The sequence below is a fragment of the Coregonus clupeaformis genome, chromosome 21 (assembly GCF_020615455.1).
Source record: "Coregonus clupeaformis isolate EN_2021a chromosome 21, ASM2061545v1, whole genome shotgun sequence".
In the NCBI taxonomy this organism is placed as follows: domain Eukaryota; kingdom Metazoa; phylum Chordata; class Actinopteri; order Salmoniformes; family Salmonidae; genus Coregonus; species Coregonus clupeaformis.
Window position 1 is genome coordinate 58,121,635 of NC_059212.1, and position 16,740 is coordinate 58,138,374.

A 16,740-nucleotide genomic window follows, 5' to 3' on the forward strand; every position below is an offset into this window, starting at 1 on the left:
AACCCACTACAATGTTGAGTATGAACACTGCAGCCAACATACATGTTAGCTTATGTGGCAAATGACCTCAAAACTTAATTTCAATCAAGATGTGCGGACACTATTCATTTTAGGTTTTTCTTGTTTTAATTTGATATTATTTTCTTGTAAAAACCACAAATGAACAAAAAACAATTTCTGCAAAACATTTAAGAAAATAATATATAATTGATTGCAATGCTACAGGCATGTTACAGTCCCATTGAGACTGCAGTAGGGCAACCAAAACAATTCACCAAGAGAAGGTCTATGTCCCAAATGGTATCCTATTCCCTATATAGTGCACTACTTTTCAAAAGTAGTGCACTATATTGGGAAAAGGGTGACATTTGGGATGCATCCCAAGAGCCCTCCGGTTCAACATTATTAACAACAACATTATGGGGGACAGAGACAGTGGGATGAACAAAACTTTACACCTGTAAAAAGACTGACAAAGGAAAGACAAATGACAGGAGGAGGAAAATATTCTGTCAAATGAGGGAATTCAAAGAAACGACAACGTTTTAAGACCTGTAGTGGCTGGTAGTGAGAAAGGGGAGTCAAGTAAAACTGAAGAAACTATGTATTCGTCCCAAATGGCACCCTATTCCCTATATAGTGTACTACTTTTGACCAGGGACCTGGTCAAAAGTAGTGTACTATATGGGGAATAGGGTATCATTTGGGATGCGACTAATGAGAGATACAGTACGGTTTTCATGGCTGTGAGCGTATTGAACGGAGAGGTGAGGATGGAGGAAAAAGAAGGAGAGGGATGGAGGAGGGGGGAGACGATGCATTTGAGGATGAGAGCTGAAACGGGGGGGATTTTCTAGAAAAGGGTTGGCACTCGTTTGTCCTCCTAAATGCATATCACCACCATCCCCTCTTCTGTGCTTCAGAGTCCCAACGGCTCGGTTTTCCAAGGAGTCCAAGGATGTGTTGGAAAGCTAGGTATAGAGTCCAGACCTAGTGGGACACTCCAGTCAAGTCTGAGTCTTCTCCAGTCCCCTTCCCTCTCAACCCCCTCCCAAATCTAAACCCCGATTCACTCTAGTTCATCTCCACAGCTTTGTGAGACCATACAAACACCCACATTCAACCCATAGGGTTCCCATTCTCAGCCCTGTAGCGTGAACCCCTGGTGAACAACACTAACAAGTGTCTCTGTGCTGTTCATATCACTCCTAACCCTCCTAATAAACACATGATGCTGCAACAGCACATTCTACCCTCTCCTTCCTCCACCCCCCCCTCTCTCCCTCTCCATGTCTTCCTTCCTAAGTGAGGAGTGTGAACGTCCTCTTTTCACCTTTTTTGCCCATCCTCCTTTTTCTGGAGCGCTTGTTCTCCGTTTCGAGGGAGGGGTGTTTGCTGCTCCCGTGCTCCCCCTCTCGCCCCCCTGCCTTGCTGGCTGGTGTGGGGGTCTCTACGTGCCCCTTGCGTAGGGGTACGGTGTTGGGGGTACGATATTGGTTTTTTACGATATCCTCTGGATGAGTTTCTCCTCTGTCATACAGAACAGGACGCAGTGAGAGAGGTCTGAGATGAAGCCCTCGCAGCCCCGCCGCGACACACCTTTACAGCCCCGCAGGTCTAGCAGCGCCAGGCCAGACGCCCTCTTCAGGTACGCCAGACAGCCATCCGTCAGCTTGTTACAGCCTGGGGGACGAGGAGAGGGGAGGGCTTAGAGAGAGGTGAAGGTCTACAACCTGTATGAGGGAAATGTGTGTGTGTGTGTGTACCTTCCAAGGTTCATCTCTATGTATTTCACAGGAGTGTGTGTATGCGCGCGCCTACCTGCGAGGTTGATCTCGGTGAGTGTGTTGCGTGTGTGTGTGCCGGCGGCGGTGAGCAGGCAGACGGACTGGTCAGTGAGGTCTCTGCAGTGGGCCAGGTCCAGCCTCTCTAGCAGGGGCATGTGTCTGAGGATCAGCCTCAGGGTGGAGTCACTGATGTCCAGGCCGGCTAGACGCAGCACCACACAGCCACGCAGCCGAGACCGACTGTCACAACCTGCAGGGAGAGAGGAGGAGGGGGGTTAGATACGCACAGTACCGTAACACACACACACCAATAACAATACTTACTTGCCAACCCAACCACCAGATTAATTTATCATGAGGCAGCTACATAATTCCCCAAAGACAAACTACCATATTTTCCGCACTATAAGGCGCACCGGAGTATAAGCCGCAGCAGCTAAATTGAATGATGTGTACATATATAAGCCGCACTGGACTATAAGCCGCAGGTGTTTTAATGTTTAATGACCATATGTAAGGGTTCGTGCACAGAGGGGATTGTCGGGAAAGAGATGGCTGCTTGAGGGCTACGTGCAGCAGCTCTATTTCCTTCTTTTACAGCCAGATTGACTGCCTTTAACTTAAAAGCTGCATCATATGCATTTCTACGTTTGTTTTCCATAATGAGGGTTTGTGCATGAAAACTTCCTTTGCACAAACTGTCTCGCTCTCGTAATGTCTGTCTGTCTTGCTCTCGTTCGGTCTCTCGTTCTGTCTCTCGTACCACTCTCGGTTCCACTTTTACTTTTGCGCGCTACCGGTCTCACTCTTTTCCGGCCTCCAGCTTTTCCTGCTGGAGCCCGCCGCTTAAAGGTGGGGGGCGCGGACCGGTCATAGAGCCCATAGAGTTAAAGTTGGTGGACTGTAACCTGTAAAATCCATAGATTTAGGAGGTCTGCTAGTGGCCGTTAGCTGTAAAAATCCATAGATTAGCCGCACCGTTATATAAGCCGCAGGGTCGAAAAATGGGGAAAAAGGCGCGGCTTATAGTCCGAAAATTACGGTACTACAGTCAAACACACACCAGTGGCCTGCTGCAGTACTCCTTACAACCCCTAACACCTTAGTTAGTCAGTTAGTATTGACTAGTGACCTGGTGGTGTGACCAGGTCCCTGATCTGGGTGTCTTTGACCCCCTCTGCCCAGCGCAGGTCCAGGGTACGGAGGCACGGCAGGCTGGGGGTGGACAGGGCTGACATGGACGACCAGGAGCAACCTGCTATCATCAACTCCTTCAGACCTGAGAGAGGAGAGGAGGAGGGGAGAATAGAGAGAGAGAGAGAGAAGGGATGGAGGAGGTTTTAATTCATCTTGCAATGGTAAGATGTGTGTGTACCAGACAGGCGGTGGGTTGAGTTGTGTGTTTGTGTGTGTAAAGGTAGGCCGTTGCGGTGGATGTTGTTGTTGTGTGTGTGTGCAGTATCTATATGCGTGTGTCCTACCTGGCAGGCGGTGTATGAGCAGGGTGATCTGTTTCTTGGACACGGGGGTCCAGGAGAGGTCCAGGGAGGTGGGCTGGCGTTTGATGATGCCCTGCAGGGCCTGGGAGGAGAGGGAGGGACACCGCGACACATCCACACCACTCCACAGACGCTTGTCACAACTCCTACAGAGGGGAGAGGAGAGAGATGGAGGGAGGGAGGGGGAGGAGCGGGGGAAGCAAGCAGGGGGTAAAGAAATTAGGATCTGGACACAGACTAAGCCTTGTCCTGTTAGATAAAGGATGTTTCCTGTTTCAACAAAGCTTGAGTATTTTTCATCCATTAAAATTACATCACTGTCTCATCCTCTGGTCTAAAAACCATGCTTTATGGAGAAGCTCCATAGAAAGTGCCCTTTAGTCCACAGATTAAGGAGACAGTCATGCAATTTTAATGGACGAAACATACTAAAGCTGCGTTGAACCAGAAACAGGAAACAAACTCCTTTATCTATAATAACAATAAGTAGCGCTGGTAATTGCCAGGGACCTCATGATATAATATTATCACGATACTTAGGTGCCGATACGATATGTATTGTGATTCTATATGTAACGCGATTCGATACTGTGATTTTATTGCGATGTTCTAAACATATTTTCTGCTGCAGAGGGACAAGAGAGAGACGAAAACGAGTTTTGATCAGTCATGGAAATAAAAGTGCTGAAAACAAACTGGCTTCCCATTTAAAAAGAAGATGGAGAACAAACTATGAAATAAAAAATGGCGCAGGTACAGCCAACTAGCGCAAAAATAACATTGCAATATTGTTAATACGATATAGCGGTAAAAATAATCTCTCGATATGCAATTGTATTGATTTCCCCCCCCAATCACTAACAATAAGCCATGCTAATGGCTGTGAATGAGAATCTAATAACAGACGGACGGACAGTGACTCACCATTTGTACCAGGCCTTACAGACAGTCATACAGCTAGCCAGCTCGGCTCTGCGCAGGTAACGGAACACCGCCACCCACACCTCCTTCTCCCCTCCCTTCTCGTTTCCTACATCCTTGAAGGAGGGCAGCGACAGGAGCGAGGAAGGAGAGTGGGAGGAGTGGGGAGGAGGGGTGGGGGAGGCGGAGGAGTCAGAGGAGGACAGAGAGGCAGTGTCCCTCTCTCTCTCCCTGTCTGCTGTGTCGCCGTGGGGATTGTTGATACGGTGACGAGGCGGCCGGCCGACTGGATTCTTGGCGGGCTGGGCCAGGCCGTTGCCGGCGGCGCCCGTGCCATTTTTGTGCCGCGTCTTCCCAAGGTTTTTACGCTGGATGTAACCTGGACCGCCGCCGTGGGTTCTGGGAGACATGGCGGCCTCCAGCTTGGGCACGATGGAGCCCGGGTGGCGTTTCGCCCTGGGGGGGCGCTGTAGGGTCACTGTCAGGTACGAGCCGTTTAGGAGGTCGTCGTTAAGGTCAGACACCAAGAGGACGGGAGGCTCTGGTTCGGAGTCTTCTTCCTCATCCTCGTCTTCATCGTCCACGTCGTCCATCTCCTCATCCTCCCCCTCCAGGTCCCGGGCCGAGCTGTCTTCCTCTTCTTCATCATCGTCTTCCTCGTCCTCCGTTCTCCTCCGCCTACGGCGTTGCCGGTGGCGATGATGCTGCTGATCTTCCTCGCTGTCGTCATCTTCATCATCGTCATCATCATCATCGTCATCATCATCGTCCTCCTCTGACTCGTCCCTGCGTCTCTGCATCCTGGTGCCGCCCCGGAGGCGCACTCTCCCGCCCCTCTCCCTGCGCCCCCCCTCTCTGTCACCTCGCCCCACCCCCAGCCCTCCTCTGCCGCGCCTCATCTTAAGGGAGGAGTGAGGGGCCAGCCCGCTCCCGCGGCCCGCCCCTCTGTGGGAGGAGCCTCTCCAAATGCCCCGCCTCCCAGTCCCGTAGCCTCTCCGAGAGGCGGAGCCACTGCCGCGGGGGTGTGGCCCGGACATCTTCCGTCCCGCGCCTCCTCCTCCGCCCCTGGAGCCATCATCATCATCGTCATCATCATCATCATCATCGTCGTCGCTGCCCGAGTCGTCGTCGTCTCGGCTGTGACCGCGGCGACGGTAGATCTTGGCGATGCGGCCGTCGAGAAACGAAGAAGACTTGCGTTTCTGGAAGGAGGGAGGGAGGAAAGAAGAGAGAGGAGAAAATGAAAGAGGGAGGAGGAAAGGAGACAAGGAGGGAGGAAAGGAGATATGGAGCAAAGTATAATTTAGGGAAAGGATGAAAAACTGTCTTCGGTTTAATTTAATCAATTTTTATTGACTGGCATACTTACCGCGTGTAACATTTTATTCTTGTCCCCTTTCACCTGAAATCAAAAAAAGGGAAACGTCAATAGAACAGATATGAGCTGTTCATTGAGTCCTGTAACACTTCTTTGACATGAGGCCTGCTGCACTGTGAAGACAGACAAGCACATTCACATCACAAGCCGCCGTTTCTCTCACTCAACCTCCGCATGCATTGGGCTTTCGTTCGGGCTACGAAGACCTTCTGCTCCACAAATACTGTCTCACAAATACATATCGGCTAGACCTGGGTTCAAATAGTTGAAAACCCCTTTAAATACTTTGAACGTTTTCTTGAGTCTGCCTGGAGTGCCAGATGTACGGGATTTGCAGTTTTGGGACTTTGCTATTGGGCCATTAAGCCAGGCACGCTCTAACAGTCACAGATCAAGTATTTTAAATGATTTAAAACTCAGGTCTGATATCGACCCCAAAGCAAAAGGTTTTGCATTCGCCCAGTATTTGTGGAGCCCAAAGCCCCACGTCTCCCCCAGCTCCTCCCCTCATCAGTCAGAGCAGCGAGAGGCGCGTGATGATGATGTAACGGGCGGGGGAAGGACGGCGGCGGGGGATGGCGGGTAGGTAGGCGGAGCGGCGACAGGCCTCTCACCCTCTTCCTGCGCCCGCTTGCCCATTTCCCCGCCCGCTTGAGGCCGCGCTGCTGTAGTAGTAGCAGGCCCTGGCCAGGGGAGGACCAGGAGGAGGAGAGGGGGGTGGGAACCAGCCCTGTGTGTAGCAGTACCGCCCTGCCCCAGCCCTCGTCCCCCAACCCTAGAGCAGACCCTGGCTCCATGGAGACCCCTAGAGGCCCCTGGGAGGAGGAGAGGGCGGTGGCGGTGAGGGGGCTCACGCCAGCACCGAGGCCAACGGACGCCCCGCTGTCGTCATCATCGGTGCCCGAAGACTGACACACAGCACAGGGAGAGAGTCACGGCCGTTAGCTAGCCGGGACACTGTTTGTGTGTGTGTGTGTGTGTAGATAAGAGGAGGGTCTACCTCTGTGTCGGTGATTCCCAGAACACATTTGGGACACTCCCAGCAGCTGGGCAGATCTGTATTCACCACACCATCCCCTGTTACCTGGAGAGAGAGATGGAAGGAGAGAGAGAGAGAGAGATGGAAGGAGAGAGAGAGAGAGATGGAAGGAGAGAGAGAGAGATGGAAGGAGAGAGAGAGAGAGATGGAAGGAGGGAGAGAGAGAGAGAGATGGAAGGAGAGAGAGATGGAAGGAGAGAGAGAGAGATGGAAGGAGAGAGAGGAGAGAGAGAGAAGAGAGAGAGAGAGATGGAAGGAGAGAGATGGAAGGAGAGAGAGAGAGAGAGAAGAGAGAGATGAAGGGAGAAAAGGATGGTTAGAGAAGTATAGAGCATTTTGTTTGAGAACAAAAGGAGAGAGGTAGACGGAGAGTAACCTCCATCTGTACTAATGTCATCAGACTAAAAAAGACAAGTCATTTAATGTGTGGTCATGTGTGTTTTAATGCTGATTTGATTGTGAGAGCTCTGGTGAGTAAGACTTCAACATGAATTTATTACATATAGCAAATTAACCTGAAACCAGGGTATAGTTTGAGGAGTGTGTCGTGGTTACCTTGAGGCAGGCGGGGTGGGCTATCTGGGCACAGTTGGAACACTCCATGAGGGTGAGGGCGAAGACAGGCCCCTCTCCTCCCTCCTGGTTCCCCTCTCCACAGATCTCACACACCACTGACAGGGGCAGACCCGGCTGGGGGAGAGAGAGAGAGGAGTTAATACACTCACAGACTAGTATATTCTGTCAGAATGACTCAAAACACACACAGTATACTAGCTGGGAAAAATAGATAAAGAGTAAGGACACACAGAGCTAGCAGAGAGGGAGACAGTGATAATGCTTCTACTGTACGGATGAAACATCGAACCCCCCCCTTCTCTCTCTCTCACCCCCCCACACACCCTCTCTCTCTCTCACCCCCCCCCTCTCTCTCTCTCACCCCCCCCACACACACCCTCTCTCTCTCTCACCCCCCCACACACCCTCTCTCTCCCTCTCACCCCACACCCTCTCTCACCCCCCCCCCACACACCCTCTCTCTCTCTCACCCCCCACACACACCCTCTCTCTCTCTCACCCCCCACACCCACACACCCTCTCTCTCTCACCCCCCACACACTCTCTCACCCCCCACACACACCCTCTCTCTCTACCCCCACACACACCCTCTCTCTCTCACCCCCCCCCCACACACACACTCTCTCTCTCTCTCTCACCCCCCCCCCACACACCCTCTCTCTCCCTCTCTCTCTCTCTCTCACCCCCCACACACACCCTCTCTCTCACACACACCCCCCCTCTCTCTGTCTCACCGCCAGACACTGTCGGAGCACGCAGGTCTGTTTGAGTTTCCCCGGCCCTCCGAACTTCTTCATGTCCCTGCAGAAGTTACAGTCCCCGCACTCCGTCCTGACGCACGCCTCGCAGCGCTTACACCGGACACGCCGCCGCCGCAGCACGGACATGGAGGAGGCGGGCTTCTGGGGTCGCGGGGTCACCACCGTGGCGGACAGCTTGGGACGAGCCACCGGGGGAGGAGGGGGAGGGGGCTGGTACCACGACGGCTGGAGGGGAAGAATTATTGGGATAAAGGTGAATTCAACGTTTTAAAAAAAATCTAACATTGGGGAGGACGAAGGCAAAGAAGAATGAGCTTTTCAGTCCAGCACTAGGCTTAATCTCTGTCTGGGAAAGCATCCCTCTGTGGATTAAACTACCCTTTGATTTAGGAGTCAGAAAAGTACATGGATTTAAAGTGTTTGAGGTGTGTAGCAGTCTATGAATGTGGCATGATTTGCACTCATCTTATGACAATGTACAGTATTGTGTGTGTTAACCCTTTACACTCGTGGGAATTAGCCTATATGGACAGGGCCAAATTGAAATATTTCTTACAGAAGAACTATTAAAAGCATATGCATAAGCATGGTAGCCACAGGAAATTATGGGGAAAATTATTAAACCAAACTTAAGGACTGGCCGCATTTGTAGATTATGAAATCTGAAAATCTGGATACATTCAGTAAATCAGTAACATTATAAAAATATTCATTTCAATACACTTTTATGTGAAGAGTCTTCAACTATAAGGTGCGTTTTTGAGCTCTCCTAGCTGTGTCATTGAGGAACTAGAGCAAGCACACTAGTAGTTGTTTGGTTTGGAACACAACCCTGCATCCCCGCCATCACACAATTACTATTGTTGTTTACGCAATCCAAAAACAGCTCATTATAAATCGCAATCTGGGTCAGGTGGGCATCATTTGAAAGCTTGTTCTATTGCCAACATGACTACCTAAGTTATAAAATACAATCTTACAGTGTTAGGCTTTCACAAGGTGCGCATAGAATGGAGTCCTGAGTGCATTCTGGTGCGTGTTCCGCAGAAAATCTTCTTCACAATAAACAAACATAGGCTCATTCTGTTCAGAACAGGGTATGTCATCTTGTAACTGTACATCAAACATCGTGATCATAAACGTTGACACTGTATAGACATTCGTTTTATGATATGGAAGTGTGAAGTGCACATTTGGACTCACAGTGTTTGGCTTGCTTGTATGACATAAAAGCTGTATTTATTTGTCATCCACAACGTTCCATCTTTCAAAATAGATAGAGTCCTCTTAATCTAAAGCATTTCCCTCTCAGTCAACAAAAAATGTACCCAATTAGCAGGAGGGATGGGGGCAATTTCTTGTCGCGCGGTGCTCAAGTTTATAACGGCTGTCAGTTCAAACCCATACAGAGCTGTGAAGCAGAGAACCTGAGCTCTGACGTCAGGTATAGCATGTTACTGTACAGCCACTGCGTCCCAATTAAGGCGCTTATCAGTGCCCAAATCGGCCCATTTTTACCCGTACATGGGTAGGAGTGTAAAGGGCTACTATGAGCATGTGTGCAGACTGAATGTGGTGTGTCCTTCTCACCCTCTTGGGCCACTTGACGATGGGCTTTCCAGTGTAGGACAGTTTGGGGATGTCATTAGCATGCTCCTTCAGCAGGGCCTTAGAGAGGACAAGAGAAGGTTAGACAAGTACATGAAAAAAACACATGCACACACACACACACGCACACTAAACCTTTATAATATATGCCATTTAGCAAATGCTTTTATCCCAAGTGACTTACAGTCAGTCATGCATTTTGATATTATGATATTTAATTATGTCAGACACACCCATCCCTACCCACCCAGCCCTACCCACCCAGCCCTTACCACCCAGCCCTACCCACCCAGCCCTTACCACCCATCCCTACCCACCCAGCCCTAACCACCCAGCCCTACCCACCCATCCCTACCCACCCAGCCCTTACCACCCATCCCTACCCACCCATCCCTACCCACCCATCCCTAACTACCCACCCATCCCTACCCACCCAGCCCTTACCACCCATCCCTACCCAAGCCACACCCTACCCACCCAGCCCTTACCCTGATGTCGTGCAGCAGTGCGGGAGCATTGTGTATGCCTGCCGGGACACAGTTCTTCTGTGAGGGCAGAGACTCCAGCTTCCCCAGCAGGTTCCACAGCCCCTCCAACTCGAAGGGCGTCAGGTGAACCTTCACCCCAGGCATAGAGCCCCGGGTTGGGGGAGCCTCCTCTTCATCCTCCTCTGCCTCCTCCTGGGTGTGGCCGTTGACTGACTCGCAGGTGGAGGGGTCTCTCATCAGACCTGGAGGGAGGGAGGGATGGACGGAGAGATTGAGAGGTGGAGTTGGAAAGAGAAGACACTTCACAAAGCAATTCAAGGTTTGTAGTCTAACGTAATACAGAGAACGGACGTCTCAAGTTATAGATCTTGTGTTGTCATTCAAACGTAATCACCTAATATAGAGTAATGATGATGGTTAGGAAAGGGTTGAGCTGCTTGCTGTAAAGCTGGAATAGTAGAGGTGGAGTGGAGACAGACAGAGAGGGAGGGAGGGGGTGAGAGAGAGAGAACAGAGGAACAAAGATGGAGAGAGAGAGAGAGACAGAGAGAGAGGGTGGGGGTAGTGTTGGCACTGACCGATGCCCAGGGAGTGTTTCTGGAACTCAGGTGTGAGGTAGGAGGTGTTGGTCAGACTGAAGAGGTATCTCTCCAACACGTACCAACACATCTCATAGTAGAACGGGTAGCGGAACTTAGCTGGTACCTGCAGAGACACCAAGTTCAAGCTTGTATTTATTTGCCATTTTAAATTCAAGTACATACATTGGAACTTCTCTTCTACGAGTGCTCAGGAATACAAAATATGAGTACATTTAGGAGCGAGAGAAGAGTGTGTGTGTCTGACCTACCCGTGTCCTGTCCTCGATGCTGTAGATGTTGAGTTGCATGGGGATGTTGAAGCTGTGGAGGAAGTTTCCCCCAAACACCAGGGTGTCCACTGGAGTGTAGACCGCATGGATCCAACCTGACAAGACACAAATAAAGACAAACATTAGAAACAGGTAGGAGGAAAAGGAACACACGACACTAGGTTGAAGTTCAACTAACTTTTAAACGGTTAAATATCTGTATGTGTGTGTGTGTCAAAGTCCGAGTAGGATTTTTTTAAGTGTGTGTGTACGTCGTGTGTGTGTGTGTCTTTGTCTGTCTGCGAGTCGGTGTGTGTGTGTGTCTGTCTGTCTGTCTGTCTGCGAGTCGTGTGTGTGTGTGTGTCTGTCTGTCTGCGAGTCGTGTGTGTGTGTGTGTGTGTGTCTGCGAGTCGTGTGTGTGTGTCTCTGTCTGTCTGCGAGTCGTGTGTGTGTCTCTGTCTGTCTGCGAGTCGTGTGTGTGTGTGTCTGTCTGCGAGTCGTGTGTGTGTGTGTGTCTGTCTGTCTGTCTGCGAGTCGTGTGTGTGTGTGTCTCTGTCTGTCTGCGAGTTGTGTGTGTGTGTGTCTCTGTCTGTCTGCGAGTCGTGTGTGTGTGTGTGTTTGTCTCTGTCTGTCTGCGAGTCGTGTGTGTCTCTGTCTGCGAGTCGTGTGTGTGTCTGTCTGTCTGCGAGTTGTGTGTGTGTGTGTCTCTGTCTGTCTGCGAGTCGTGTGTGTGTGTGTGTGTGTCTCTGTCTGTCTGCGAGTCTTGCGTGTGTGTGTGTCTGTCTGTCTGCGAGTCTTGCGTGTGTGTGTGTCTGTCTGTCTGCGAGTCGTGTGTGTGTCTGTCTGTCTGTCTGCGAGTCGTGTGTGTGTGTGTCTCTGTCTGTCTGCGAGTCGTGTGTGTGTGTCTGTCTGTCTGTCTGCGAGTCGTGTGTGTGTGTGTGTCTCTGTCTGTCTGCGAGTCGTGTGTGTGTGTGTTTGTCCCGTCTGTCTGCGAGTCGTGTGTGTGTGTGTGTGTGTGTTTGTCTCAGTCTGTCTGCGAGTCGTGTGTGTGTGTCTCTGTCTGTCTGCGAGTCATGTGTGTGTCTCTGTCTGCGAGTCGTGTGTGTGTGTGTGTGTGTGTGTGTACCTGAGGGGATCATGAAGGTGTAGCCCTGCTTCAGCTCTATCCTCTGACAGTCCTGGGCCTTGTCTCCCAGGAAGATGTCTCCCTGTTTCCCTGACAACACCCAGTCCTCATACAGCTCCAGGTTCTGAGGCGTGGGCGGGATCAGCCAGAACACCTGACAGGAAGTAAGGGGTCAGAGGTGGGAAGTGAGAGGAAACCAGAGTCACTCTTATTCAAGTCCCAAGTCTCAACTCATAGGGTCTGAGTCTTAAGTCGAGTCCCAAATAGAACGGGTCGAGACTCGAGTCGAGTCCATGTCGTGCCTTGTAAAATCAAGTAGTGCGTTCTCACCTTGCCTCCCCGCAGTATGTGGTACCAGACTGAGGAACCTCCGAAGTCTATGTGGAAGTCTGTATAGCAGCCCTGAACACTCATTAGACAGTACCTGGAACAGAGGAGGAGGAAAAGAGGGGGAAGGAGAATACAGTTGATGAGGAAGAGGGTCTCACTTCTGCATGTCTGTGATGGAGTTGGTGGAGCCTACAGACCCTGGTCAAAAGTGGTGCACTATATAGGGAATAGGGTGCCATTTGGGACGCAAGTGAGCCTTACTTCTGCACTTTGGGGTACTGCATGTCTGTGATGGAATTGGTGGAGTCTCTCTGTCTCTCCTTTAGGTGCCGAGGCCACATGTTGTCCACCCAGTCTATGATGTCCACCTGATAGAATACACAGGAGGTAAGTAAGTACAGACAGGAGGATGTGTGGGTGTGTCTGCGTGCCAAAATGTGTGTGCGCCGATATGTATGTGTGTGTGTGTGTATGTGTGCCGATTTATGTTTGTGTGTCTGTGTGCTAATATGTGTGTGTCTGTGCCGATTTGTGTGTGTGTGTGTGTGTGCACATCTCAGACTGACCGATGCGGGCCTCTGGACCAGGTTCTCCAGCTTGGTGTGGCTAAACTCCAGGCTGATGACGTTGTAGAGTTTGTCCCTTTGGGAGGGGGGCGTCTCGTAGTAACGTCTCCACTGGGCCATAGACATCTCTATACCCTTCTGAGTGCTTACATCCATCACGTCGATCATACGCCTGCTGCCTGGAGGAGCCAAGGAGGGGGAGAGAGAGACAGGGGAGTGATACGGGGAGGGAGGGACAAAGGAGAGAGAGAGAGGAGGAAGGGGGAGGGAGAGAGAAAGGGTGAGAGGAGGAAAAGAGGAAAAGAGAAGGCAAGAGAGTATTTAGTATTTTATTGGGATCCCCATTAAAGTGTTGCTGAAGCAGCAGCTACTCTTCCAGAACATAAAACATGACATAACATCAATAGACAAGAATAGTTCAAGGACTGAGCTACACCAATTTCAAATGAGAACAATAGAACCAAAAAAGGTCCTACTGACAGTTACCCACACATCAGTGCATGTGCAGTGCATTCAGAAAGTATTCAGACCCCCTGACTTTTTCCACATTTTGTTACATTACAGCCTTATTCTAAAATGGATACAATTATTTGTTTTCCTCAATGTACACACAATACCCCATAATGACAAAGCAAAAACAGGTTTTTAGAAATGTTCGCATATTTTTATTCAAAATAAAAAAACAGAAATACCTTACTTACATAAGAATTCAGACCCTTTGCTAGGAGACTCGAAATTGAGCTCAGGTGCATCCTGTTTCCATTGATCATCCTTGAGATGTTTCTACAACTTGATTGTAGAAACGCCTGGCCAAACTGAGCAATCGGGGGAGAAGGGCCTTGGTCAGGGAGGTGACCAAGAATCCGATGGTCACTCTGACAGAGCTCCAGAGTTCCTCTGTGGAGATGGGAGAACCTTCCAGAAGGACAACCATCTCTGCAGCACTCCACCAATTAGGTCTTTATGGTAGAGTGGCCAGACGGAAGCCACTCCTCAGTAAAAGGCACATGACAGCCCGCTTGGAGTTTGCCAAAAGGCACCTAAAAGACTCTCAGACCATGAAAAACAATATTCTCTGGTCTGATGAAACCAAGATTGAACTCTTCGGCCTGAATGCCAAGTGCCACGTCTGGAGGAAACCTTGCACCATCCCTACGGTGAAGCATGGTGGTGGCAGCATCATGCTGTGGGGATGTTTTTCAGTGGCAGGGACTGGGAGACTAGTCAGGATCGAGGGAAAGATGAACGGAGCAAAGTATAGAGAGATCCTTGATGAAAACCTGCTCCAGATAGCTCAGAACTTCAGACTGGGGCGAAGGTTCACCTTCCAACAGGACAACGACCCTAAGCACACAGCCAAGACAGCGCAGGAGCGGCTTCCTTGTGTGGCCCAGCCAGAGCCCGCATCCCCATCCAACCTGACAGAGTTGAGAGGATCTGCAGAAGAAATATGGGAGAAACTTCCCAAATACAGGTGTGCCAAGCATGTAGCGTCATACCCAAGGGTCTGAATACATATGTAAAATGTGATATTTCCATTTTTTATTTTCAATAAATGTGCAAAAATGTCTAAAAACCTGTTTTTGCTTTGTCATTATGGGTTATTGTGTGTAGATTGATGACGGGAAAAAACGATTTAATCCATTTTAGAATAAAGCTGCAACGTAACAAAATATGGAAAAAGTCAAGGGGCCTGAATACTTTCTGAATGCACTGTATGGCTATCAGTTAATTAGGTCAGATAGGGAGAGGCATTGTTCTGTGAGGTGTTGTTTTGAAGCTATTTTTACTGTTTGCTTGAGTCATTTGAGATGGATGGGTGTTCCATGTGATTATGGCTCTACAGAATATTGCGCATTGCCTTAAATTTGTTCTCGATTTGGGGACTGTGAAGAGACCCCTGGTGGCATTTCTGGTGGATAAGTATGTCTGTCAGAGTTATATGTAAGTTGATTATACAGACAATTTGGAATTTTCAACAATATTTCTCACAAAAACAAGAATTGATGCAGTCAATCTCTCCTGTACTTTGAGCCAAGAGAGACTGTCATGCATACTGTTGACATTAGCCCTCTGTATACATTGAAGAGCACGACATGCTTCTCTGTTCTGGGCCAGCTGCAGCTTTTCAAATTCCTTCTTTGCAGCACTTGACCATATCACCGGGCAATACTGTCAAGATTAGATCAAACTAGAGCCTGCAGGACTTGTTTGGTTGACTGTGGTGTTAAAAATGTGAGGGAGGGAGAGAAATAAAGGAGATGTAAATGAGGGAGTGAGGGAAAGAAAAAAGAAAGACAAAAGAAATGGAGGAAGAGAGTTAGCATAGAAGTAGAGTGTGGGTGAAGAAGGAGAGAAATTGGAAAAGGGAAGTGGCATGTTTGGATAGAAGCACTGGAGGGGGAGGGAATCTTACCGACAAATATCTTCACGTCGTTCACACTGAAGTCTGGATCTGGCATCCTTTAGAGAGCACAACAAATCATAACAAACCAGGGTTACATATTACTCATGGAGATTTATAAACTCTAATACAATTCTAGCCGTTCAAATAAATAGAATAAAGTGAGTGGGTTTCCAACAGAGTTTGTTGAGGGGAAAAGGAGGACGTACTTGATGCCCAGTCCGTCTGGCTTCTCAAAGATGATCGGGTCCCTCAACCCACCTCTTTGGATGTACTCAAACGTGAGGTCTGGAAAAACACACACACGATAAGCCATAAACTAAACAGGAATCCTCAAAGCTACTCAAGTTTGTAACCAACGCCCAAATGAGACCCTATTCCCTTCTCTATAGTGCACTACTACTGTCAAAATAAGTGCATTATAGAGGGAATAGGGTGCCATTTCAGACGCAGTCAATGTCTCCAATATTTAGCTACAGCAAAACCCTCCACCGTAGAATGACATATAGATATAGGATTACGATGACCCCCAACACTGACCTTTCCCCTCCATGCGTTTGACCCTGTCTGAGGTGAACCTCTCGCTCCTCAACTTCTCCTCCAGGTCAAAGGTCCTCTTCCCTTCGATCTCGTCGTCCGAGATACCATCGTCATGGTAGCGCCGCCGCGTGCCCGACCGCTGGAGAGAGGAGGAAGAGGGAAAGAGAAGAGGAAGAGGGAAAGAGAAGAGGAAGAGGGAAAGAGAAGAGGAAGAGGGAAAGAGAAGAGGAAGAGGGAAAGAGAAGAGGAAGAGGGAAAGAGAGGAGGAAGAGGGAAAGAGAGGAGGAAGAGGGAAAGAGAGGAGGAAGAGGGAAAGAGAAGAGGAAGAGGGAAAGAGGAAGAGGGAAAGAGGAGAGGTAAGAGGAGAGCGGGGGCGCAAAAGAAAAGAAGAGGAAAGAAGAGGAATGTGAGGAGGAAGAGAAAAAAGGAATAGAGAGCAGGGATTTACCTCAATGTGTTCAGCAGCTGTCTACCCTTTAAATCCCATCGAGCACTATTCTAGGTTCTTTAAGGTATTTCTGTAACATGTAATGCTACTTAAAGACAGCAGCGTTTGGCTGTGTTAACAATGCTCCCACACACACACAGTACTTGACCTGCTCCTCCCTCCTACAAAAAGAAACTTGCTCTTCTGCCAAGAGATTGAAGTATCTCAGTCTCAATACAACACACACTGGGGCAAGGAGGAATGAACATACCCACACAAACCGATATCAACACAGAACACACACAGTACATTGATGTTTAGGCCAGGGTATCAATTATCTCTAATGTAGCCTATCATGTTAATTTCCCCTCACACTTCTCTCAGGGATGGAGGGAGTGGGGGATAAAGAAAAGAGGGAGAGAAAGAGAGAAGGTGGGGGG

At 49.5% G+C, this 16,740-nt stretch overlaps 1 protein-coding gene across 5 annotated transcripts in view; it reads right to left on the reverse strand.

Moving 5' to 3' along the window:
- Positions 1-113: 113 nt before the first annotated feature.
- Positions 114-16,740, reverse strand: part of kdm2aa (lysine (K)-specific demethylase 2Aa) — a 22,579-nt gene continuing 5,952 nt past the window's right edge. For all 5 annotated transcript variants that reach the window (XM_041843044.2, XM_041843046.2, XM_041843045.2 and 2 more), the window contains exons 2-21: positions 15,874-16,012; positions 15,543-15,621; positions 15,346-15,392; positions 12,930-13,108; positions 12,625-12,731; positions 12,364-12,457; positions 12,034-12,187; positions 10,908-11,023; positions 10,636-10,762; positions 10,058-10,299; positions 9,552-9,629; positions 7,935-8,186; positions 7,180-7,314; positions 6,586-6,669; positions 5,577-5,609; positions 4,211-5,409; positions 3,269-3,432; positions 2,920-3,066; positions 1,822-2,037; positions 114-1,683 (exon numbers count right to left, since the gene is read on the reverse strand). In XM_041843044.2, coding sequence (XP_041698978.2) covers positions 1,502-1,683; positions 1,822-2,037; positions 2,920-3,066; positions 3,269-3,432; positions 4,211-5,409; positions 5,577-5,609; positions 6,586-6,669; positions 7,180-7,314; positions 7,935-8,186; positions 9,552-9,629; positions 10,058-10,299; positions 10,636-10,762; positions 10,908-11,023; positions 12,034-12,187; positions 12,364-12,457; positions 12,625-12,731; positions 12,930-13,108; positions 15,346-15,392; positions 15,543-15,621; positions 15,874-16,012 — 3,774 coding nt within the window. In that variant the 3' untranslated portion in view covers positions 114-1,501. The remainder of the gene's footprint in view (positions 1,684-1,821; positions 2,038-2,919; positions 3,067-3,268; positions 3,433-4,210; positions 5,410-5,576; positions 5,610-6,585; positions 6,670-7,179; positions 7,315-7,934; positions 8,187-9,551; positions 9,630-10,057; positions 10,300-10,635; positions 10,763-10,907; positions 11,024-12,033; positions 12,188-12,363; positions 12,458-12,624; positions 12,732-12,929; positions 13,109-15,345; positions 15,393-15,542; positions 15,622-15,873; positions 16,013-16,740) is intronic.